The 25,256-nt window shown below is 37.0% G+C and overlaps 1 protein-coding gene across 1 annotated transcript; it reads right to left on the reverse strand.

Annotated features, from left to right (window-relative positions):
• Positions 1 to 147: 147 nt before the first annotated feature.
• On the reverse strand, positions 148 to 24,837 carry LOC127934023 (transmembrane protein 91). Its single transcript, XM_052531186.1, has 4 exons — positions 24,303 to 24,837; positions 10,516 to 11,944; positions 5,522 to 5,668; positions 148 to 3,418 (listed from the first exon to the last, which is right to left on the reverse strand). Exons 2-4 carry the CDS (start codon positions 10,930 to 10,932, stop codon positions 3,263 to 3,265), a joined length of 720 nt encoding a protein of 239 aa, XP_052387146.1. The 5' UTR covers positions 10,933 to 11,944; positions 24,303 to 24,837; the 3' UTR covers positions 148 to 3,262.
• Between the last annotated feature and the right edge of the window lie 419 nt (positions 24,838 to 25,256).

Below are 25,256 nucleotides of genomic sequence, written 5' to 3' on the forward strand. Positions count from 1 at the left end.
GTCAGTGAGATAATTACTTGGTATATTAATATGCATTATCATTAATTGCTGTTCACCGCAGTTGTGCTTGATCTTCCATTCAGTTCCTCTAGAGTGTAGATGTGTGTTGTAGTGAGGATCATTACGTTTTATAAAGGCAAAACCAAATTAAAGTTTCAATCAAGTGCATTTATTCGTTCATAACAGTTACCTTCAAAATGTCCATACACATTTACACAAGATTAATGTAGAGGAGGAATAGAAGAATGACTGGAGAGGATTTCCCTGGTCTGTATTCCTGTCCTGAGACTCGACCGCAGCACTTTGACCTGTGCACTGGACTCTTTAAGGTACTCTTCTGTGATCCAACACAGGCAATGATAGCTTACCGGAGGGGGCTGTGTTATCGCTCCTCTCCTCTGCTCGATGGGGCAGCTTGTTGTAGAAGTAATACATGATTTCCTACCATGATGTGACCCAATTTCTAACTGTGGGGGGCTCGAAGGGCACCTGCCAAGGCAGTTGATGCTGACCGCTGTTTGCGGCTGTAATCTTTTGGAACAGGCCACATTTCAACTTATAAATCACGTTTTCTGATTGTAGTATCATGCACTTGACATCTGAATGTAGACTTTCTCCATAATGTACACAACCATCCAAATGTTTGGGGGGCAGTAAGATTTTTCTTGTTTTTGAAAGACTCATGCTCACCAAGGCTGCATTCACTTAATAAAAAAATACTGTAAAATCAGTAATATTGTGAAATATTTTAACAATTTAAAATAAATGTTTTCTATTTGAATGTATTTTAAAATGTCATGTATTTCTGCGATGGCAAAGCTGAATTTTCAGCAGCCATTTGTTAAATCTTCAGCCATTGTTCAATAAATAAATATATATATATATATATATATATATATATATATATATAATATTATTATTATATATATTTATTTTGTGGAAACCATTAGTCTTACATTTTGATTTGAAATTTTTTTTTTTTTTTACTGTCCTAAAACATTTGAATGATTGTGTATTGTTTTTATTTCAGGCTTTTATATATCGTCTAGTTTAGCATAATATTAACAGTTCACCAGTCAAATTAATGAACAGACAATCTACAAAGTAAGTTTATAAACACCGATATCCTGCTTTAAAAAGGTAGTGTCATTAATTGTACATATATGCAGATGGTGTGAAAAATGCGATGTGTTTGATACTCCGAGACACTTCCTATGGTAGCAACTAAAGCACTTCAGTCGGAGCGTTGTGTTTGGCACTGCTCATCGCTCGCCTCTGAGGTTATCAAGGCGAAATGTAGGCCCACAAAAGGGATTTAAGTAAAGAGTAAAGTGCAGCAACAAAATAGAGTGCCCAGTAGTAGAAAGGTCACTGACATTGAGCTTCCTTTAACACAGAATTCTCTTTTAATCTAGTGGATTTCATTATCTCAAGTGTTTGCCTTCAATCGCATGAATGCAGCTTCAAGTAACTGCCAAGGGAAAGGCAAATACCCTTTATTTCAGACCTACAAATTGAACATGTTATATGCTCAGTTATTCATCATGAATATAAATTAAGATCTCACAGATGTTTATATACCTGCAAACACAACATCTTTGGGCGTAACTTGAATGTAGCTTTGAAGGGAACTGACTGTCTTTAGAAAGTGCCATTTTCTTTTCATCCTCTGGATAATGTCTAAGACTATGTTGTTTAAAAGCACACATGATTGGTGTACAGGGGTAACCACTGTATTTCTGCTTTTCCATAAGTGTCATCTACAGTATACTGTCAGAGAGCTGCATTAGAATTTTCATTCAGCCTGTTTGCTGTTTTTGTTCAGACCTTTTGTATTTTTAAGTACATGACTGTTTATTCATCCCTTTTCTTAAAAAAAAATGGTGTGAAGGCTGAAATAAGGTTTGGCTTTTTAATAAAACTTTGTCAAAAGTTATATTTGAACTGTAAAGCTGTTAAAATCATTTTTATGGTCCTTTTACTGTTAATGTTACTATAAAGATTTGTGTTGTTTCAAAACATCTGGGTTACATAAACAACGTGTAGTTCTATTCAAATGTCAGAATCTTTTCAAAATTATTTCAGCTTCTGGCTTGCATGAAAATCTTAATTCCCTAAGATAAAAGTTCGTAAAAAATGTTCCTAAATACAGTTTTTGTTAAACAATTGTAAAAAAAAAACACAAAAACAATTTAACATATACATTGGTGTTGTTTGATTGAACGGTGGTTTATGCCAAAGATTTGCTGATCAACTCAACCACAGGCATAATTATCAGAATAATGTTCTAATTCTTAATGCTTGAAATGAAACACAATGTTCATTAAACGTCTGCATATATATTTACGCATCACAGTTACGATTTGTTTCTAAGAACATTTTCAGGAATTCAAATGAGAACAATCATAAGAAATGTTTTTGGGAATACAAAACATTCTTAAATTAGAGGAAAAAGGAGAAGATATCAGTTAGGAAAGGTTTTATTTTTTTTTAACAATGTTTGGTGAATCTGTGCCGATTACTGATTCATCATCTTTTTTGCCATTTTATATGTTTGCAGGCATGGTTTAGCTGAATCATATGAAATGTCTCGGTACGGTTTTGTTCGTACAGTAGGTGGAAAATGAAGAGTCTACATTTATGAAGCTATGAATAGAGCCATGTACTTTCGTCTGCATATTTGTTATGCATCCTCACATTTGCAGAGTCCGTCTGAACTTGTACTCGTTTTCTATCTGACATTTTCCAGCGGAGGTCTGAAGCCATTTACTGTGGTGTTTTCAAATTTGGAGAGTGGTTCAATGGCCAGCTTTAGAGCTCCGACAGAAAATGACCCAGTTTGCTGGAGTCATGTGTCTCAGAGGGCACGTCCTGCTGTTTCACAGCCAAGTCCGTTGTGATCTGATCTCACAGTCCTTGTCTAGTTCCCTTCTAACAAACCCTTAGGCCTCAATCACTCCCTCCCCTGCCAACTTAGACACAAGTGCCAAAACAGAGCGCAGGTCTCTCTTTCAGAATTGGATGTCATCTTTTTTTTGACCCAAATACAAAGATTTCAGCTGAAACTACCCCTTTTGCATTTTTGTATCTTAAATGACAGCTGTGAACTTGCAGAAATTGTTACAAAGGTGGTGCCTCTGCTAAACTAATGTACTTTTTACAGGTGTAGGTGAATGTATGTAAGGAGCAGCGGTTTGTGTAATTAGGAGCCAGGGAGTTACGTTTCTGGAAGAATTGCGAGTGGATACCGATACAGTAGTCTTTAAGGTGGTTTCCCGGAGAGATAGGAGATCAGGGCAGCGATGGCACAGATGTAAGTGATGATGCCGAACACGATTGAAAGGACAGAGAGCCAAAGAGCCTGCCGAGATGCAGCACTGGCACCCTGGAAATCTCCTTGTGCTGATGCTTTGTTCGTCTGGAGTGGAGAGAAGAGACGGTACACATCAGCATTAAACACAGTGAATGATGGACGTCCCTCTGCTCTCTCCAGGTTGTTTACCGTATGACTGCAGTGATTCGCTTTCACGCAGGATCGGTCAAAGGCGAGCATGTTTTCCATCATTCCACAACCCTCTCTTTTATCCATTTCGTTTCTCCTTTCAACTTTGATCCCCTCATTTTCGACAACACCTCATGCTCTATTGGAAATCAATCACCAGAGGACTGTCATTATGACACTAATTAAAGTCTGAACCGAAATCCATTGATCAGATCCTAGTCTCGTCAGCTATGTGGGCTGAACGTCTGCAGTGCCACCCCCGCAGTAAACAGGCTTGAAGAGAATAAAAGTTGCTTCATGTTGACTAATCCACACACAAGAGAAAAAAAAAACACTTTATGTAAAGGTGGCCAATCAGAATCCAGCTTTCAAGATTGAGAAGAAGCTTTTGCATTTGATTTAAATCAGGCGATCAGCAAAGGGTAGAGTATGTGGGTTCGTCTGGGGATGAGACAAAGCTGAATAATTTAAGTGCCTTGACTTGTGTTATTCTTATGTGTGGCACTTTGATTCGCTGGTGGCATAATCCTGCAAATCTCAGTGTAATCCTGCCTAAACCCTCAGGTGTAATTCTGTAATGTCCACACTCACTCCCTCCCAAAAGAGCGCTTGTCTTTATTGCTAATCTCTGCCACTTTTAGTCCAACTGACCTTTTGCCATATAATTAACTCTATGCTTAATCTGCAGTGTTGGGGAAAGTTCCTTTTAAAATTGATAAATTACAGTATTGCAATAGAAAAGTATTGGGTTACTTAGTAACTTTTTATGGAAAGTAATGCATTGTTACTTTTGCGTACCAGGTTTTTATAACTCAGATATTTCATTGTAAATTTAAAAGTAAAGTGTTACTTTACTAGTTACTTTAAAAAAAGGTCATTATATTACGTAACTTGTGTTACTTGTAATGCATTACCCGAACACTGGATATCGGTTTGCCTAAATATCTGTTGTTTGATCTTCTTTATTGGCAAAGTCTATTTAAATGTGTTATAATCAGGCAGTATGGAGCACTGCTGCAGTCTTCTATATAAATGACTTCTAAGTATGATTTATGAGTTGTGTCCTTTTTATTGTCCTTTCCAGTGTTGGCATTGCAGTCTGTTTTCTTTAATGCATCATCTGCCATCTTCATAAAATTTCACTGAAAGATATGAATGACATTAGAATTCTTTATGCTGACAAAAGATGATCGCTTATGAGTAACAGGATAAAGATAATAGCGCTGTCAGTCAGTTTAGAAGAGTCTATTGATAGATCAGTACAAGTATTTGAGCATTGCATATGACTCCTACTTCTGTACTGGAGAGGTATTGATATGCAGACATTGTTGTTTAAACAACTAGAATTATATATTCACAATATAATGAGATGTAATTGGCAGTGGCACATGTAGCTGTAAAGCAGTTATTATGTATGTCCCGTATTTCTGACAGTTGAACCAACGATGCCAATAATTCGTGAATTAGTCTTTCTTTTCTGTCAATTTTTTCTTTGTAGTGAATTGGTATAACGTTTTTGTCTGAATTGATAAACATTCGTTCGGACCTCTCTCTTAATAAATCATCTGAAGCAGTTTCTCAGTCAGTAAAATGGAAAGTATCAAAATACTAAAAAATATAAGCAGCACTGAAAGAAGTGTACATTCACCTACTGTACAATAAAAATAATAAAAAAGAGTACTGTTTGAGAGGTAACTATAAGCTACTCCTGTGTGTCATGAATAAGCAGCTGTCTACACAGTGTTTTTGTGTTCAACTCCACTGTTTCTCAGTTGTTTTCCTGTTCAATATGTACTAGATGGATGTCTTTGACCAATTCTTTTTTTTTCTTAATCATTTTCAAAAACATTTTGTTCTCCTGGTGTGCATTACTCTCGCTGTTCGTTTGGTCCAAGAAGTCTCATATAAGTCTTAAAAGTGCATATACAGCTACAAAAATTCTAGACATACTCAAGAAAATTAAAACTTGAGAGTTTAATATTTCACGAGTCCCATGAAAAAAAAAAACTTGTCTCTTACCTTTTGGGAAAGATAGAATGCAGCAATGCCCAGAGGCCAGAAGCAACAGAGCATGGAGAAGAAAGCCAGGCCCAGGTAATCTTGAGGGATCATGATGGGGAAGTTGCTTTCACTGTCTGTGTCACTGAAGTCATCACTGGAGGAGTCCTGTGGGGGATTTCACAATCATCAGCACCAGCGAGGTTACATCATCTTACATTATGTCAATGGAAATTATTTGTTAGTCAGAAATTATATTTAATTTACTTTGTCATGGGATAAACCTTTTATTAATGTATTATTTAGTGTATGTTGTACTCAATTCTTCATAGGATCCTAAGAAAGGGAGTTTCGGAGATATGGTTCATTTAAAATTGTAGGTTATATAAATTGCTTTTGTAACACGTGAACTTCACATGCAATTAGGTTTTATCCAACAAAGGCAATGGCTTGCGTTTATTTTTAAATGTATCTGTTGCCGGGTTTCACGGTTCCTGTAAGATAATGTGACTGAATGAGGTTATGCCAAATGTGCAGTAGCGGTGCTGCCTACGGGCAAATTCTGACTCACGTCGTTTCAGAAAAGAGCCGTGTTTTCAATCTGTCTCTTCCTCTAGAACCGTGTCTGACAACTCTGCTCTACAGCCGTAGTGTTTACGTCCTCCAGATGTGTGTCATGTATTTTGTACTTTGTGTTGACTACATAAAAAAGGATAAACGTATACTAAAAAGTACGGGAAAAAGGGAAACAGTTAATCTACAGTTTCCACTGGACTCAGACACTGATATGATGTTTGTGTGATACGAAAATCTACTTTTTTTCAACATGGAGCAGTGTAGCATGACACAATGCAATAGTATTGATATAAAGGCTATGAATAATTTAAAAAAGTAGCCTTGCAATCAAGCTACCATGTTCCACAACACTTTTAAGTGCTTACTGGTATTTAAATAGAATACTATTTTATTAATGCTGTGTCATAGAGCAGGTCCTCATAAAGCAGTACAGTCACTCGCTCCAGTTTTGCCACCTTCACAGTCGTCTCGTCTCTTTGTTAGCACTGTCTCCGCTCAGAACAGGTTTTTAAATATTTCAATGGCAGCGGTTTTACACTTGATCTCCTGATGAAAAGCGCTGATGACATGACAGCATGTGTAATCAGTGCTGACAGAGAGAACCTCAAGTGCTTTTTTTAAAGGGACTGTTTGTGCTATGTGACAAGACGCTTTTCAGAGGAATGCTTTTGTGCTCTGAGCCAGAATGCTAAGTGTTCAAGTATGTTTTGTTTGAGCTGCTTGTGGTGGCGCAAAGTCAATCGTGTCATATTTTTTTTGACAGGTATACATGGTCTGATACTTTGATCTGCTCTTGGCTGTCTGTCACAGGTAGAGAAACACCTTTATTAAGCATATCAATCAAAATGATTAGTGGGTAAGCCGAATCTGTAATATGGATCTATGCTTTTTCGGCCTAGACCTTGTTTGCTGGTGTATGAAATAGAAGTTGGCATGGAGCTCATCATCATAGTGGCATGATTATTCACACATCAATGGACACAGAGCTTTCAATAATCATGCTGGGTTTGAAGGCCAGTGTCCGCGTTCAACATCCCCACTGCTATTCATGCCTTTTGATTTTTCAATTTAGAAGCTCATTCACCTATTACTGACTGCTGCATTTAAAATTGTGCTGCAATATCCAGAGCATTGGAGGAAATACAGGGCTTAATGGCTAGGTGATTTTCTATTTTTCCAATGCAGGAAGCAATGACGATTTGGACTGTGAATGAACAGAATAAACAGAGAGTGACTTGGCAAGTCATATATCCTCTTCTGACTATTATTAATTCCTCATTGTCATTAGGATATGTCCCCAAAACCTTCAAACTGGCTGTTATTAAGCCTCTCATCAAAAAACCACAACTTGACCCCAAAGAACTAGTTAATTATAGACCAATCTCAAATCTCCCTTTTCTGTCCAAGATACTAGAAAAGGTGGTATCCTCACAATTATATTCCTTCTTAGAGAAAAATGGTATATGTGAGGATTTCCAGTCAGGATTTAGACTGTATCATAGTACTGAGACTGCTCTCCTTAGAGTTGCAAATGACCTGGTCTTATCATCTGATCGTGGTTGTATCTCTCTATTAGTTTTATTGGATCTTAGTGCTGCGTTTGACATAATTGACCACAACATTCTTTTGCATAGACTTGAACACTTTGATAGCATTAATGGAAATGCATTAGCATGGTTTAAATCGTACTTATATGACCGCCGTCAGTTCATAGTAGTGAATGAAGATGTTTCATATCGATCACAAGTACAGTATGGAGTACCTCAAGGCTCAGTACTAGGGCCGCTACTCTTCATGCTTTATATGTTACCCTTGGGAGATATCATCAGGAAACATGGTGTTAGCTTTCACTGTTATGCTGATGATACTCAGCTCTATATTTCTTTGCGGCCCTGTGAAACACACCAATTCATCAAAATGAATGGAATGCATAGTCGATATAAAAAACTGGATGACGAGTAATTTCTTACTGCTAAATTCCTAAAAACCTAAAAACTCTGCATGTAATAACCTAGAACACTGTCTAAGACTTGATGGCTGCTCTGTCAATTCTTTGTCATCAGTTAGGAACCTAGGTGTGCTATTTGATCGCAATCTTTCCTTAGAAAGTCACATTTCTAGCATTTGTAAAACTGCATTTTTCCATCTAAAAAATATATCTAAATTACGGCCTACGCTCTCAATGTCAAGTGCAGAAATGTTAATCCATGCATTTATGACCTCAAGGTTAGATTACTGTAATGCTTTATTGGGTGGTTGTTCTGCACGCTTAGTAAACAAACTACAGCTAGTCCAAAATGCAGCAGCAAGAGTTCTTACTAGAACCAGGAAGTATGACCATTTTAGCCTGGTCCTGCCAACACTTCACTGGCTCCCTATCAAACATCGTATAGATTTTAAAATATTGCTTATTACTTACAAATCCCTGAATAGTTTAGCACCTCAGTATTTGAATGAGCTCCTTTTACATTATAATCCTCTACGTCCGCTACATTCTCAAAACTCAGGCAATTTGATAATACCTGGGATATCAAAATCAACTGCGGGCGGCAGATCCTTTTCCTATTTGGTGCCTAAACTCTGGAATAACCTACCTAACATTGTTCGGGAGGCAGACACACTCTTGCACACTCTTTAATCTCTAGATTAAAGACCCATCTCTTTAACCTGGCTTACACATAACATACTAATATGCTTTTAATATCCAAATTTGATAAAGGATTTTTAGGCTGCATTAATTAGGTAAACCGGAACCAGGAACACTTCCCATAACACCCGATGTACTTTCTACATCATTAGAAGAATGGCATCTATGCTAATATTATTCTGTTTCTCTCTTATTCCGAGGTCACCGTAGCTACCAGATCCAGTCTGTATCCAGATCAGAGGGTCACTGCAGTCACCCGAATCCAGTACGTATCCAGACCATATGGTGTATCAGCACCTAGAAAGGTCCTCTACATCCCTGAAAGACAGCGGAGACCAGGACAACTAGAGCCCCAGATACAGATCCCCTCTAAAGACCTTGTCTCAGAAGATCACCAGGACAAGACCACAGGAAACAGATGATTCTTCTGCACAATCTGACTTTGCTGTAGCCTGGAATTGAACTACTGGTTTCGTCTGGTCAGAGGAGAACTGGCCCCCCACCTGAGCCTGGTTTCTCCCAAGGTTTTTTTCTCCATTCTGTCACCGATGGAGTTTCGGTTCCTTGCCGCTGTCGCCTCTGGCTTGCTTAGTTGGGGTCACTTCATCTACAGCGATATCGTTGACTTGATTGCAAATAAATGCACAGACACAATTTAAACTGAACAGAGATGACATCACTGAAGTCAATGATGAACTGCCTTTAACTATCTTTTGCATTATTGACACACTGTTTTCCTAATGAATGTTGTTCAGTTTCTTTGACGCAATGTATTTTGTTTAAAGCGCTATATAAATAAAGGTGACTTGACTTGACAAACTCAGTTCCCTCAGCTTTTCAGAGTTCAACTGCTACAACAATGAATAAATGGGCAGAAACAAGAAAAATCAAACAGGCAGCCACTGCCACCATGGTGGCATTTTGGCAAGACCGACCCGAGATGAAAACAACAAGCTGAAAGTATGTTTGTACTGTGCCGTAATGGCCAAGAGTATTGGCAGTGACATACATTTTGTCTTTTGCAAAATTCACTGCTTAAGCTGTTGTGGTGTTCATTCACATTGTTTCTTAATTATGTCACTGCTTATACTTGTAGAAGCAATGTGAATGAACACCAGTTTAAAACAACAGTTTAAGTAGCAAATTTTGCAAAACGCAAAACTGATGTCACTGCCAAATATTTTTGGAAAATGTTTGGGGTCAGTAAGATTTTTTTCAATGTCTCATGCCCACCATATTTTTTAATGTTATTTATTCCAATTATAACAAAGCTGAATTTTCAGCAGCCATTACTCCACTCTTCAGAGACACGTGATCTTTCAGAAATATTAATAATATGTAATATCAAATGAACAATTATTTTATCATTGATATTTTATACTTACATGTTTTTGTGAAAACATGATTCTTGGATGAATAGAAAGTTCAAATAACCAGCATTTATTTGAAATAGAAATCTTTTTGTATCAATATAAAACTCTTTACTGTCATTTTGGATCAATTTCATGCGCCCTTGCTGAGATCAAGTTTATGAACTGTAGTGTAAATAAAGAACTAAATAATATAAGGCATGGTAATTACTTATATGTATGAATCTTTATGGTTTTACCCATGTCTCAGTATTTAAACAAATGTGGATTATTACATTAAATCTCAGAGTAAGTATAAATCATTTCAGTTTTAATTTAAATGTGTTTTTCAAGACACTTTATTTTCTATTAGAACACATGGCCAAAACTGCCATTAGTTGAAGAAACACTCATGTTTTTATATTCCGGAGGAAAAGTCTTACCTCAAAGTCTGGCAAAAGGTCATCCCCATCTTCCATGCTGTAGGATACACTATGGACATCTCTTGTCTCTGCCAGTAACTTCCTTTCCAATGGTGAACCAGGGCCAATGTCCACAAAAGTGGTTTCCAGGTACTCCTTACTGTGGATGCCCAAGGAATCAGCAGCAGCCCAAATGCTAGTAGGAGGATAAAGAGTCTCTAGTGTACTAGGCAATGAACATGGATCCAGTAGCTGCTGCCGTTGGATGTCTGTAGACCGGCAATAATTCCTCCAGTCCAGAGGGGGCCGTCTTTTGTCCTCCTCATTTCTCATCAATATGCTTTTGAACAGTCCACTACCACTAGTGCCTGTTTCACTTGAGTTTATGGGGCTGCTGTCACCCAACAATGGATGTTCCAGTTCGTCCAGATTCTTCATTTTCCCAGATCTGGATTGGACATCAACTAATGCTTTCCGTCAGATCTGGCCAACAATTTTACTTTTAGGAAAATGTCATATATATGAAAGCAGACACATTACAATTTTTTATTTTTTTTGGTTGATTTCACACAGATACAAGCATAAACCTTAATGGGGAAACTAACTCATGTGCTCCTCCATCTCCTCCCAGCTTGCAACCATGATTTTATTCCATGTGTTTAAGTGCACAGAGCTCTTGAATACTCCTTTTTCTTCACATGTCAGAAGCTATTTGTTCCTTTGCTTGATGACTGAATGCAAGCTCTGTGTAGCACGTTGTACACAACTGGATATATCTCAGTCCATAAATATGCTAATGTGCTTCATTTTGCATGAAAAAAGATGGAAGTCGCTTCTGATGATGGAAAACCGTGATTAGCCACAGACTGTAGACAGGTTGTGAAATAGTGACGATTTTAAGCGTGAACTTCCCCTTCTGCTCTCACTCGTTCAGATGAGAGAACCGAAATGTTTTGAACAGAATTGTGAAGTGGGAGACTTTTATCTAAATATGTAGAATGGAATAAAAATAGCTGCGATTTAGTCCAAAGCTGATAGGAATATTCTCTGAAGTGCCAAAAGCTTTGAAGGAAGCGTAAACATAAGCTTAAAAAAAGAACATTGACAGGTGATCGAAAGACTTATCAGCTTTTTCAACTATGCACATCTATATAAATATACTGTTTTAGGTATCCGGTGTGTTTTCAGAGCCGCAGTGTGAAACAAACTTGAAAAAATAGTATTCTCTGGAGTGCGGCTTTTCAGCAAGTGATCAAGAAACCCATTCCGTTTGTAGCAATGTCTTGATGAAGAAATCAGAGTGCTCGGGTATTGATTTACAGCGCTAGCTGAGACCAGAAAGCTCTTGTGGGGACCTGTATTTTTAATGCGCCACTCACTCCCAGCCGTGCAAGGTCTCTCAGAGTCGTGTCCAGCACCCCTCACCTCTCATGGTGGTACTTGGACTGTGCTGCCAAAAGAAAAGAACAAAGTCAGAAAAAGCATTTAGTGCACACAGAACAGCTCTTGATAAGTGATCCCCAAGTGTCTCTATTTTAAAAGGCTGGTCTGCTATAGTGTTTGAGTGGCGGGATGTTATGTGCCAAGGAACGGACACTAATGAACTCAACATCTGCCTTTGAACACTTCTAAGCGGGTCTATTCCAGGAGCACGTCTGTCTCAAAGGCAAAGAGGATCAGTGAAAGGGCAGAAGACTCGTTGGTTTGGAAATATGTTCTGCAGTTAGAGGGCATCAGCCCAAGTTCTCTTTTAAAATGTTAGATGGGCATGGTGGTTCAAGAGCCATTGCTGCAGCACACCCTCTGGCGAATCACGATGCACTGCCCGTCATCTAGTCCACTTACTCACTCCGCATACAAATCTCTGTGGCCCTCACCTAAAAACACCCGGACAACCTTGGTAACAGCATCTGAATATGTCACCAAAGAGAAATTGAGGTCCAGGAGAGGTCTGCGGCTCCAGGCGGTGTATTTATAAAATATTTCCAATGTAAACACCTGGACGAATGCCTAGTTATATAGGATAGTCAGTGTGAAATGGATCTTATGATGTGGTGACGTCCTCCCTCTATGATATGCCCTTCAGCTTGTTTATTCTGTCAGACTCATTTGTCATCAGGATGTGAGCCATCTTGATTATTCATCAAATGGTGACCGCTTTTCTTCTCCACAAAAGCCTCTGGTTTACAAAACCAATTACTGAATGCACTGTATATTGTAAGGTGTATCTTGTCATGTACATACATCTTGTATTTATTGTAACTATAGCTGCATGCTGGACAAGTGTGACCATGAACAACTGTGGTCACTCATATGTACTGGCAAATAAAAGAGATTAATCAATCTAATTGAAAAGAATCTTGCTGTTCTGACACTATAGTTGCTATAAACAATATATTCAGTATTGTTCAGATGCTGTTAAGTTGTTTATTTGGGTAAGTTGCATTTGAAAGTGTACACTGCTAAACAGAGCACTTGTTGTGCATTACAGCCTCATAGTCACAGAAATGCTAATTCAAGTAGGAAAGGAATAATTTTGAACTGTTTGTAAATACTATTTTAAAATATCCATTATTTGTATTGCCTAATGTTGAAAATGCCAAACGTTTCTGGTCTCGTCACATTGACTTCTGAATTACGTGGATCACGGAAATGACATCATGATTTTGATTCAAAACAGACAGATTTCAGAAAAAGGTTGAGTAGTTTGCATCACTGGATTTTACTCTCAGTCTTTTAATTTGTATCTGCCAACTTGCATACTGCCACATTGAATTTTTTCTCTAATCAAAATGTAAACTTGACCACATGACAGTGTAATTCAATATGGAGCTCATACTCATGGAGAAATAAATAAAACCTCAATATTATTTCAAACTGATCAAAATTATGCAATTTGGTGCAGTTGATGATATTTATATGGCTAAAAAGTAACATGAAATTCTGATTGCTTGTAATCTAAACTAATTAGATTTTTTTAACAGTATAGGCTGCTTACATAAAATGCATATAAATATCAGTAGTCAGTTTATATCTCCCAATAATATGTCTCAGTAAGCTGATATTCATATGCTTAATTTCATATTCAAATCTCTGGAACGTTATTCTTACTTTCGAAAAATAAGTAAAGATTTAAAATAAAAAACCCTCATGTACCTCAACCTGATCAAGTGTTACATTTTTTTTTTTTAATTATCCTAAGAGGCATTATATTTGCCAAAAAAGTGCACAAAATTTGACCAGCAGGCTTTTTAAAGGGTTAAGATTATAAATATGCTTTTTTGGCAGGGGGGGGGGGGGGGGGGGAGTGATAATTATTTGGTGTATGGAACATTTTAGGGTTTTGAAAAAGCCAGATAAATGAGCCCAGGGTTCAAAATGAATCAGACGATCATGAAAGGCACAACTGCTTCCTTAAAATGCCTATCATCTTTACATTCCACTAACTGCCTTTGTTAAGAGCTTCAGTTACTCCCCTTATGAATAGAGTCCCATTACTGCAGTGAACTTTATGTGTGGTTTAAAGTCTATAGTCTATATAGTCTCCAATTCTGTGAAATTTCACTTGATGTAGACTTTCATTTGATCAATCATTACTGGCTGAAGAGTCAGTGCTAAAGACGGCGACCTGGTGTGATCAGAATCTGCTGTCACATTTCCCAGGGGCCCCTCTGTCAGTCACTCAGCCCCTGAAAAACCAGGATGACAGTCTCAGAACGATAGGCATCTGGTGCAGGTGAGTGTCTGCCTCTCATTGCTAACCTTGTGCTGTTTTCGATCAGTCCTCTACATGCCTGTCTGCACCAGTCTAGCAGATCTGAAATCATCTCTGTCAGTGGCAATATGGAGCTTCTAGAAATTACCCGAGGCATAGCTATTTATTTAGTCATTTATTATGTAAATGGTTTAGATTTAGGATGCACGTTGCATCCTTTAAACTAGTTGTTAATGGAAACTTTGGTAAAAGGATCAAGCATACTTAATATTAATGATATGCAAGAATACTGTATTAGAATAAAAAATATTTTAATTTATTTCATTTAAATTTGGATTTTAATGATTTCCTCAAGGCAATAATTTGCCCTCCCCAGAGTGTGTGTGAATATAATATAAATATCCAGTAAAGAGATTTTGAAAAGTTTAGCTAAATGTCCGAGTTATTCTTTGCGATGTAAAGAAAGTGAATGGCGGCCACATCTTTCAAGAAGGAATTTAAGTGAATCATTTCTGTCTCATCCTCACAGAAACCTTTTGTATGATTTCAGAGGGTTTGGAATATAGTGCACAATGGATAACTTATAATAATATGATTTAACTGTGCATTTTTGTTCCCCATCCACTTCCATTATATTCAAGAGAGCAGCTTGAACATTCTGCCTAATATCTCCATTTGTGTTCCACTGAAAAAAAGCCCATACAAGTCATACAGGTTTGGAACAATATAAGAGTAGGTTAATAATGTCAATTTACAATTTTTGATGAACCATCACATTAAACGCAGAAGTCTTAATTCAGCAAGAATACATTCAAATAAACAATCTTTAAACACTGATAAGGTTGATAAGATTATCAGTGTTTGGTAAGGTTTGACAAAGAAGAAAGGCTACTTGGGCAACAAATCCGCATATATAAGAATACTTATCAGATAATGACTGCTGACAATTTAGCTTCATCATCAAAGACATAAAAATGTTCAAATATATTTGAATGGGTTATTTTAAATTGTACTGTTTTCAGTACTGTGTTACTGTTTTTAATGAATTAATGTATAGTGCAATGAACAGGGTCTATTTTAATGCTTTTGTCAGTTGTTTTTCTTAGATCTTTTGGTTACAACGTGAGTGCAGTTTTGAAAATGAAGCTAACAAACAGATGGAAAACAGCTGCCCACTCATTAGATCATTAGGAATTTATTTGGAAGGCATAACATGCGAGTCAGTTCTGGTTTAAGGTTTTGACACTGTGTTATATTTTGATGAAACACCTACAGTGCAGCATATTTTAATTGGCAAAGGAATATAAAAATTCAGTCAAAATTAGCCCATGCCTCATATCCAGCTGCTTTTCTTCAAATAGAAAATAAAAAAGGAAATCTGATTCCAGCAGCACCTAGACTGGCATGATAAAGAAAGAAATTGACTCTATGGTGGTGCATTTAGATCAATAAAGTAGACGCTAAATCGAACTGCATCTGATTTTAAACATTATCCATTACCGTACAGAGCATCATGAAGATATATGGAGCACCGTCGTATGAGTGCAGGTCTGGCAACATAATGGTGGTCTGGATTGTGGCAGCGAGTGAAGAAGCACGCATTACTCTGCTTCATTTTGCTTTGCTGTGCTCCCCTGTCTTTCTCTTCCTCCACTGGTCGTCGTGCACTTGAGTGACGAGAGAACGCCAGGGTGATAATTCAGGAGCAGATCCCTGCTCTCCCTCACATCAACATTGCTGCAGTGCACCTCTGGACACCAGGAGAACAGGCAGGATGGAGAGGGCCACAAATATCAGGAAAAAAACGTGGACAGACGTACACCCACACACATTCACATTGTTTATTTAATGTGCATCTGTTAAAACAGAAATGAGCTATTTTCTATTTTAATATACTTTCATTGTAATTTATTCTTGTGATGACAGAGCTCTCAGTCCCTCCATTGAAACTTTGTGTATGGTCTACTGTCCTTGTCCAGAAAGGTAAGAAAAACTTAATCGAAGTAGTCCATGTGACATCAGAGGGTCAGTTTGAAAATTTTGAAGCATCGAAAATACATTTTGGTCCAAAAATAGCAAAAACTACGACTTTATTCATCATTGTCTTCTCTTACGGTCTGTTGTGAGAGAGACTTCAAAACAAAGCAGTTTGTGATATCTGGTTTGCGAATGAATCATTTGATGTAACCTGATCCTTTTGAACCAGTTCACCAAATTGAACTGAATCCTTTTAAACGGTTCTCGTCTCCAAAAAGCATTAATCCACAAATTACTTAAGTTGTTAACTTTTTTAATGTGGATGACACTCCCTCTGAATTAAAACAAACCAATATCCTGGAGTAATTCATGCACTCAAACAGTACACTGACTGAACTGCTGAATGAACACCGGGCCGAGCCAGATAACGAACAAAAGACTGACTCGTTCTCGAGTCCGGGATATGCAGCCTTTTTGAACATGGACACTTGTAAAAAAAAAAAAAAAAAAAAAAGAACGTGATGGAATCCAAAATTATTTCAATAAGATTACTTAATTATTAAACAAATGTGTCTAGTAGTGTGCATGTAATGTCTAATTCATTATCAAATCATTCTTTTGAGTCAGATCAAAGCTCTATTTCAGAAAAATAGCATAAATACTTTTATGGTGCATTTTTTTTAGCTTGCAAATTCCAGTACCCATTTTTTGATATTATATGGAAATGAGGAAATATTCAAAATATCTGCTTTTAGGTTCCAGAGAAGAAAACAAGTCAAGTTTGAAACATCATGAGGGTGAGTAATTGGTGGCATTATTTAAATTTTAAGGTGAACTATCCCTTTAAGCTATGCTGGCTTGCTTCCAGAGAAGATGCACTCAGCTTTATTGCTAACCCCCCAACCCCATCCAGTCACCATAAAAGGACTGCTGTCAGCCGCATTATAAGCCTGCCTCCCTTTCTGATTGCTGCCTCACACATAAAACACCCGGTCAGTTGGACCGAGCTCTACAAGGACAGCACAGCAAATCAGCACCAGCACATTTATAGAGAACCGCTTCCCTCTCTTTTGCTCCGTTTCATTTTTTATTTTTATTTTTTTCTGACTACTTCATCTTCTTTTTGAGCTGTTTATTACTAACCTCTGTCTTTTATTTGATTCCTTTAGCCTGTTCAGCATTATTTCAGCTTAACCAACAAACTCAGGGTCCCCTTATAAATATGCTTTCAAAGCAAAAAAAAAGTATATATATATATATATAAGTATATATATGAATGTACATTCCTTATTAATAACACTGGGCTTTTTAAAGAAAAAGAGATTTTGCTGTACTTTTTTAAAGTAATTTATTCACTGCATCACCAATAAATAGCATACAGTAAGCAAATAAACAAGAAAATAAATGAATGAATGAATGAATGAATGAATGAATGAATGTACTTTATGTTTCCAGACAAGTTTCTTGAAAATGCGCCCCATCTGTCACTGATCAAACTAATGTTTTACTCAAACTCATACCATTGATTGAGCCATATTTGCTATTTGTAGGTCAATCAAAACAATGTATAATGACCTACAAAGGCAAAAGACCTAAATTTGCTAGTGTGAAGCTAAGAAAAACAACTTTTTACTTGTCTAGCCAAATTAATTATAGGTAGGACACTGGAAATTTAACAATTAGATGTTTTAGTAATGAAAATGATCTACATTGAAAAAAATTGTGAGCTCAAACTTGATTTTTACCCCTATTTTTAATTAATGTACTCTGCCTTAGCATTGTCTGCAAAGCATGAGAAGTCACACCAAGGCAAAAGGCAGTAACTTCCACATATCAATATCTGGTTGATTATCACCATTTACAAAATTGCTGTAGTAACAAAAATAGTTTTTCCTAAAAGCTTACTAAAAGCTAAACTTGAGTGAATACCTTGGATACCAATTTATTTGCTATGCTCACTAACGTAAAATATTGCTAGACACAGCACCATTGCTTTTATCAGAATCAGAATTTATCTTTATATTGACTTGTATGAAATAGCTTAACCTAAAAGAAGGACTTGTGGATTGATGTGAACACCAACAAGTGAGAATAATGCTTATCGATTAAACATCTCCGATGACATTTAACACCATGTATTGATTTTATCAGGTTACTAGAAAAGGTAGGATATGGTTTTAATTGTGAACTGTTAGTAGGCTACTGATTCTATTATTTATCATGCTAGCTATGGCATTCTAGTCCACACGCGTCCAAATACAAGTGACAGCCAAATAATCTGCATTAGAAAAAGAAAGATTTTTTTTTTTTAAAGGTTCTTCACGATTTTGTATTGCTGGCAAGGTATCTTGTCTTTACAGTGCTTTGATACATGGAGCTGTTTGGTAGATCGCGATCTATCTAATTTGTTTGTCTACACCGTAATTAAACTGCGGCATACTTTAATGGACAGTAAAACAAAGGCAGAACACCGTCTAACTCCAAACCGGCACCGTAACTTCATATTGACGCATGGCTAAACAAAGTCAGAATGCCGTAACTCAACGTGAACTGGTGTTACGTTGTTTTGCCTTGGTATCTTCGGGGCTTTTCGAAGTTGAGACGAGCCATTATTTTCTCTGAAAAACAATGAAATTGACTCAAGATACTTATGCACACAATAAAGGATGTCTTGAATCTCTCAAAAATATAAATAACTCATTTTTCGGGCAAAAATCCAAGTTACGGTCTTTTGCCTTTGCACAGCAGTATAAACAGTGTTTGCATTTTTTTTTGCATTGATGATTAAATGCTGAAAACAATTGTGTTGCTTAATATTTTTGTTGAAATTGGTTTTTTGTTTTTTCAGGATTTTCTGATCAAATTTGAATAACAGCATTTATTTGAAGTTGAACTCTTTGTAATGTTGTCTTTGCTTCACTGATTTTAATAAACCCTTGCTAAATAAAATTATTAATTTCTTTCTGAAATTTTTTTTTCTGTACACTTGTCATTATTTGCATTTTCTAATGGACGACAGATAAAGCACTGACAGGCAATATCAAGCACAGAGACCCACTCACAGTACACTCACCCTTTATACACCCTCCATGACTGAAACAAAGCATGACAGTGAACAGCTGCATTTTGCTAATTAAAGCAGAAATGGACTCTAAGTCTATGGATCTATATAACCTTTATTTATAGATATATAGATATATATAACCTAATAAAACCTTCCAGTGATTAATGAGCCAAAGTCTAATTTGTCATTTCTGTGCTGTACGTCTCTGCTTATAGAAGTGAGCCTTGATCATTCCAGCACAATAACTCTTTGCGCCCGACAGTGTCACATTACACTCAGGATGGAAAGATACATAATTCCTCCCTAAATGACATTATAATGGAAAAAGGAATTCAGCATCACTGAGGGAGGGGTGCTTTCACGATCCAGCATTCTGTGCATGTGTTTGGAAATGAGCTCATTTATCAGGCATCTTTCAAGTCCAATTGTTCCTACCTTCCTTCTCTCTCTCTGTCTCACTGTTCTCGCTGTTGCCAGGGTTACAAAACAGTACTTTGTCTATACCATGGTATAGTGAGGGTATTCTATACCGATGTGATGTACATCTCGCAGATTCCACCTGCTTTTCTATTGTTAAACGTGCTAGCGATACACTCAAATATCCAGGCCCAAATATTTTTGGAAGCATACATTTCCAAAAACCATGCTATTACCATGGAAATTTTGTCAGTGGTTTTTGCAGTACTTTCCCTCTGCCTTGTCCTCCATTCCTTTCCCTGTCATTCCCTCTTCTCTCCCCCGATGCTCTCTATCTCTCATTCTCTCCCTGGAGTTGGCGAGAGCAGTCAGTGTTTCAGAGGAGCCATTTGCACATATCTTAGCTGGGTGATTTCTCTCATCCCTCAGGCCCCATTGTGCCCCACACCAGCTGTGCCTGAGAGAGGGAGACAGACAGTGAACATACAGACACTGTAGGGGCTTTTCCCTTCCACCGGCTGATGTGTGTTTGTGTACGAGACTCTATATGTTTGTCTATGAGCCATGAACTCATAGACTCTATGTGTGTGACTCTTTCTCATTATCTGTAATCTGTTTATAATGGGACATCTCATTATTCTTGCTGATCCACTTGGGTGCTGAAAAGGGCACAAGGGCTTGACAGATCTATATTTGTGACAATAAAGAATGAGAGAAAAACAGAGCCAAGTGAAGATAAAAATGTCCTTCTTTCATCTAGCTGTGCTGAATGTTGGGGTTTGATTTCTAGATGCACGTCTAAATTCTTTGTGCATGTTGCTCTAGTTGCTGTGGTGTCCAAAAGAAGAATTATGCTGCTTTTGCAGGCAGTATCCGGAGGCTGGAAAGCATCAAGGCATGTCCGAATGCAGTATTTGCATAACATCCTGTTGACTGAGATGCCTTCATAAGGTTCGTTGAAAGCAACATGGATATCCTTTGCTGCCTATGATATCCCACAAACCTGGCATGCAATTCAAAGGCTGACTGAACAAACATTAATAAAAAATGACATTCAGTGAAGCAGCTGAAAAAAAAAAAAAAAAAAAAATTCATTTATAATGTCTATTTTTATGTCAGCTTTTTTACTAAGATGTTTTGGGAAGAAAATATAATTTCAGATGATAAAAAAAGCTAATAAAGAAATAATTAAATGTAATAAACTATAATTAAAATATTACAGAATATATATATATATATACACACCGGTATATTTATATTTATTTATTTATTTATTTGTATTTATTATTTTGTTTAATGTTTGTATTTATCATTATTATTAAATACTGCATTTCTATTTTACAGTGAAATATTAAAGTTAAATAATAATTTAATAATTATTATTTTAAATCAAGCATTAAACCATCAAGCTTTTATTCTGGCTGGAAACCACAGGGAGCCCTTGATGCTTGTCTTTTGTTGTCAGCAGTGGGTTTATAAGCACTTACAAGTTTGGGAAATTTTTGGTGCATGTTCCGTTCCCAAATGCTCACGATTCCTTTATACAGAAAACATTGCCTGTTTAAACACTGACTGGACAGCGAGGCAGATGTCCACAGCCACTTGTTCAGACCTCCATTTCATTCTCATTTGGTGTGAGATGGGTCTTTTTATCTCGTGCCAGTGCTTGTTAACTGAGACGGCTACAAGACATGATAGCTGTGCTGTGCTGTGCATAGGGAGCAAAACACGATCAATCAGAGCTGCTGGTATATTGTGCTCTTACACTTCCAGCTCTATGTTGAGGAGTACTGTACTACACAAGCAGCTTCCCAATGCTTGAGGGCATTTTATAAATTAAAAGGCTTATGATGGTGCATCAAGGACCCAACAAGTCTCCAGGCTTATTTTGATGCTCGAGTTGGATGTGGGAGGGGAACATATTTCAGATTGAGCTTAGGTTCGCACTGCTCATGTAAGTGACACATTTATTTCAGCTGGATTACAGTATTCATGCTGCCTGTGTAACACTGGTAGCAGAAGCGTAGCTGTACAGTAAGTATAGTTTCCATGCTATGCCTATTCTGTCACACAGTATACTAAATCAAGATAAATAAACTGTATTTTTGAGTTGAAACTTGAAAATGCACCATAAACCTACAATGTTGGCTTGAAATAATATGAATAATATAAAATAATGCAGTGTAAAAAGTTTGATAAAAGTTTGGCACACAGTGACAATAGTTTGACGACAAGCAGGAAATGTTTATAGGTCAGTGTCATCACCGCATTAAAACTGTTCTGTGTAGATTAGTTATCATATGGATGATCCATCTCCTTACATTTCATGATCATTTTATGGCCCAAATAGATGACTAATGTCTTTTTGATATTTTTAGGGCATAAAGCACAGCAAATGTAAAACAAGTAAGCAAATTTTTTGTGTGTGTGTGTCTGTGTTATACACACAAAATTTGCTAAATTGTTTTTATATTAATAAACCATAACAATAAAATAATATTTTTGTGATATATGTGGTGTATGTGTGTGTGTGTGTGTGTGTGTGTGTGTGTGTGTGTGTGTAAGAGAGAGAGGTAATTTTTTATGTGTGTGTGTGTGTGTGTGTGTATATATATATACTGTATATATATATATATATATATATATATATATATATATATATATATATATATATATATATATATATATATATATATATATATATATATATATTACCATATAGTCACTATTAAATAATCAAAAAAAAATCAAAGTTGTGACCAAGAAATCAGTTAAATTATTTACGATTTAAGGATAAGCATTTATAACAATATTTCCATTATAAGAATGCAGTTTGGTTGCACAATGTGAAAGCACAACATGATCATGGGGCAGCTTCTCTTGTTTATGAGAGCAGTTTGAAACAGACCTATAGCATAGAATTAAAGCACTCTCAGTGGCCTGACCTCTTACTGGCCTTCTCTTCCACCATCTGAGTCAGAGACAGCAGACACACACAAACACACACACACACATATACATGAAGAGCGCCCATCCCACTGACTCGCGATACATGCAATATTTAAATATACAAGTAATCTAAAAACAGTCTCTTTGCACTTCATAATACCAGTACAGCAGACACAAATAAGACAACATCACTGAGAACACATCTAATCAAATGAGAATTCCTCTCACATGTCGCACATAATTAACGGCTAATTGTTTATTACTCAAGCTAAGTAAAAGGTTATCTCACCAGCATGTGGCAGGCTGGGGGATATGGCAACACACTGCATGTGACAGCACAGTGCTGATAAACAAGAAGAGCTGTAGTGTGTGTGTGTGTGTGTGTGTGTCTGTACAGGACAGTTTGGATTAGTAGCGAGATTTGTGCAACAGAGGGGGTGCACGGAGACTTTTAGGATAATAACGCACATGACCGTATGTCATGAAATAATCTCCTTTTTATTGTAATGTGGAAATTTGATTTGTTGACCGAATTTAATGCTTTGTGTGTGAGTGAAGGGTGTCTGGGGGGTAGGAGCAAACTGATTGGAGTGTCTCCTTTTTTCTGCTTTTTAGTAAACATGAAATATTGTTTTACTTCGAGTAACTGTCTTGATGCATTTCTAAACATAGGAATTAATTTATCCCTGCAATCTCTTGGGAGCATCTACTACATGAATCACTACAGAGGCAACAGTGGATCGCAGATACAGTGACTAACAATAGAAATATCTCTCGCTAATGGGAACCGCAGCAGTTCTCCTTAACAATAGCAGAGAGTGTGTCCTTGGCCAAACCAGCCCATGTACTGCTGAGCAACAACGTCCTTGTGTCAGTGACACAATAATAATGGTGAACCTATGATTACCAGAAATATCATCACATGCCATGCAAGAGGCACAGAAGAGTTTGACTTCACAATTTTAGATTGTCCGAATAACCGCACAGCAAAATTAAAAAAATGTTCAATGCTTATCCAGGATGTGACATGAAATTTTAATCATCCAAAGAGGAATGCAGATAAAGCCAGCCTTTATACACCCAGAACACCCACAAAGAAACTGTATGGTATGAATATACTGGACAACACTGGTACAGTTTCAGCAAAAACAGGAAATACTTGCAAATTGAAAATATTATAACCTGTACTTTTTTATATATAAAAAACAATATATATATATATAAAAAACAATATATATATATATATATATATATATATATATATATATATATATATATATATATATATAGATATATATATATATATATATATATATATAGATATAGATAGATAGATAGATAGATAGATAGATGGATAGATATATAGATATATAGATATATCTTAATAGAGAGAGAGAGAGAGAGAGAGAGAGAGAGAGAGAGATGTGTGTGTGTGTGTGTGTTATACCATGCATATATATTACAATGTTTTACATTATTTATATACACATCTACATATACAATTATTTTTAAATATTGTTTTATTTTTTAAATATTATATAATTGAAATGTTTGTTTAAAATGGAAAATATTAATCATATTATTATAAATTATTATTGATACTACTACTACTACTACTTTAAAATAAATGTAAAATTAAAAGTATTTTATACTTTTTTTCTTACAAAAGACAAAAGCAAAACCTACCTCTTCCACTGATCGTGAACTCTGTGATGGTGTCCAGCGGGACTGGATGAAGCAAAACAGACGAATCCAGTGGCCCAGGCTGAACTTGAGCAATACTTCAGCACAAAGATATATTCTCCATTTGTGTGTACGAGCCTTTCTGAACGAGAGAGAGAAGGACAGGCTGGTGTTCGAGTGAGAGTTCACTTGACGCTGCTTGAGAAGTGACGGTTCTTGTCTCCCAAGTTGAGTTGATGTAGTAAAGCGAGCTCCTGTTTGCGTGTGTACAGACACACTGCAGTACACACCGCTCCTGATGCTTGCACTTTATTCTCTCTCTCTCTCTCTCTCTCTCCCTCTCTCTCTCTGCTTGTCTCTCTCACTTCACACCTCTCTGATGGAGTCAGTAGTTGCTCTTTTAATCCAGTTTATGCTGGGTATTTATACCACCAACGCTCTTCTAAGTCCCCTTGGCAAGACTTTTAAACTACGGCAGCGAAGCGAATCCTTGCATCTTCCTCTCCTTTTTTCTCTCCACATCTCTCTTTCCCTCCTCCAATGTCATTTGCGCCCCCCCCCCCCCCCCCCCCCCCCCTAGAGCAGCAGTACTGCAGGGTCCTAGAGCCGGGTGGCGTTTGCTGACGTGTTTGTGTGTACAGTGGATTCCTGCGACTGGACACACATCAGCTCGACACAATTCTCCACTCTCACTCTTGTAATACCTTTCTTGCTCTTTTTTCCCCCCACTTCTCCAGAAGATGCTTCAGAACAGTCGATAACAGAGCCACAGAGTGGACTGTCACTGAGAGATCCTGTCCACTTGGGTGAATCCTTCAGAAAGATAACTGAAAAACCTGCTAATTTCAAAATCAAATCAAACCATATTGCGTTTCTCAGTGCCCAGTTCTGCTCCTATTGTATGAATGATTCACCATTTAAAACTTTGCGGTCATTAAGATTTTTTTTTTTTCATTG

Source organism: Carassius gibelio, chromosome A18 (assembly GCF_023724105.1).
Source record: "Carassius gibelio isolate Cgi1373 ecotype wild population from Czech Republic chromosome A18, carGib1.2-hapl.c, whole genome shotgun sequence".
NCBI lineage: Eukaryota > Metazoa > Chordata > Actinopteri > Cypriniformes > Cyprinidae > Carassius > Carassius gibelio.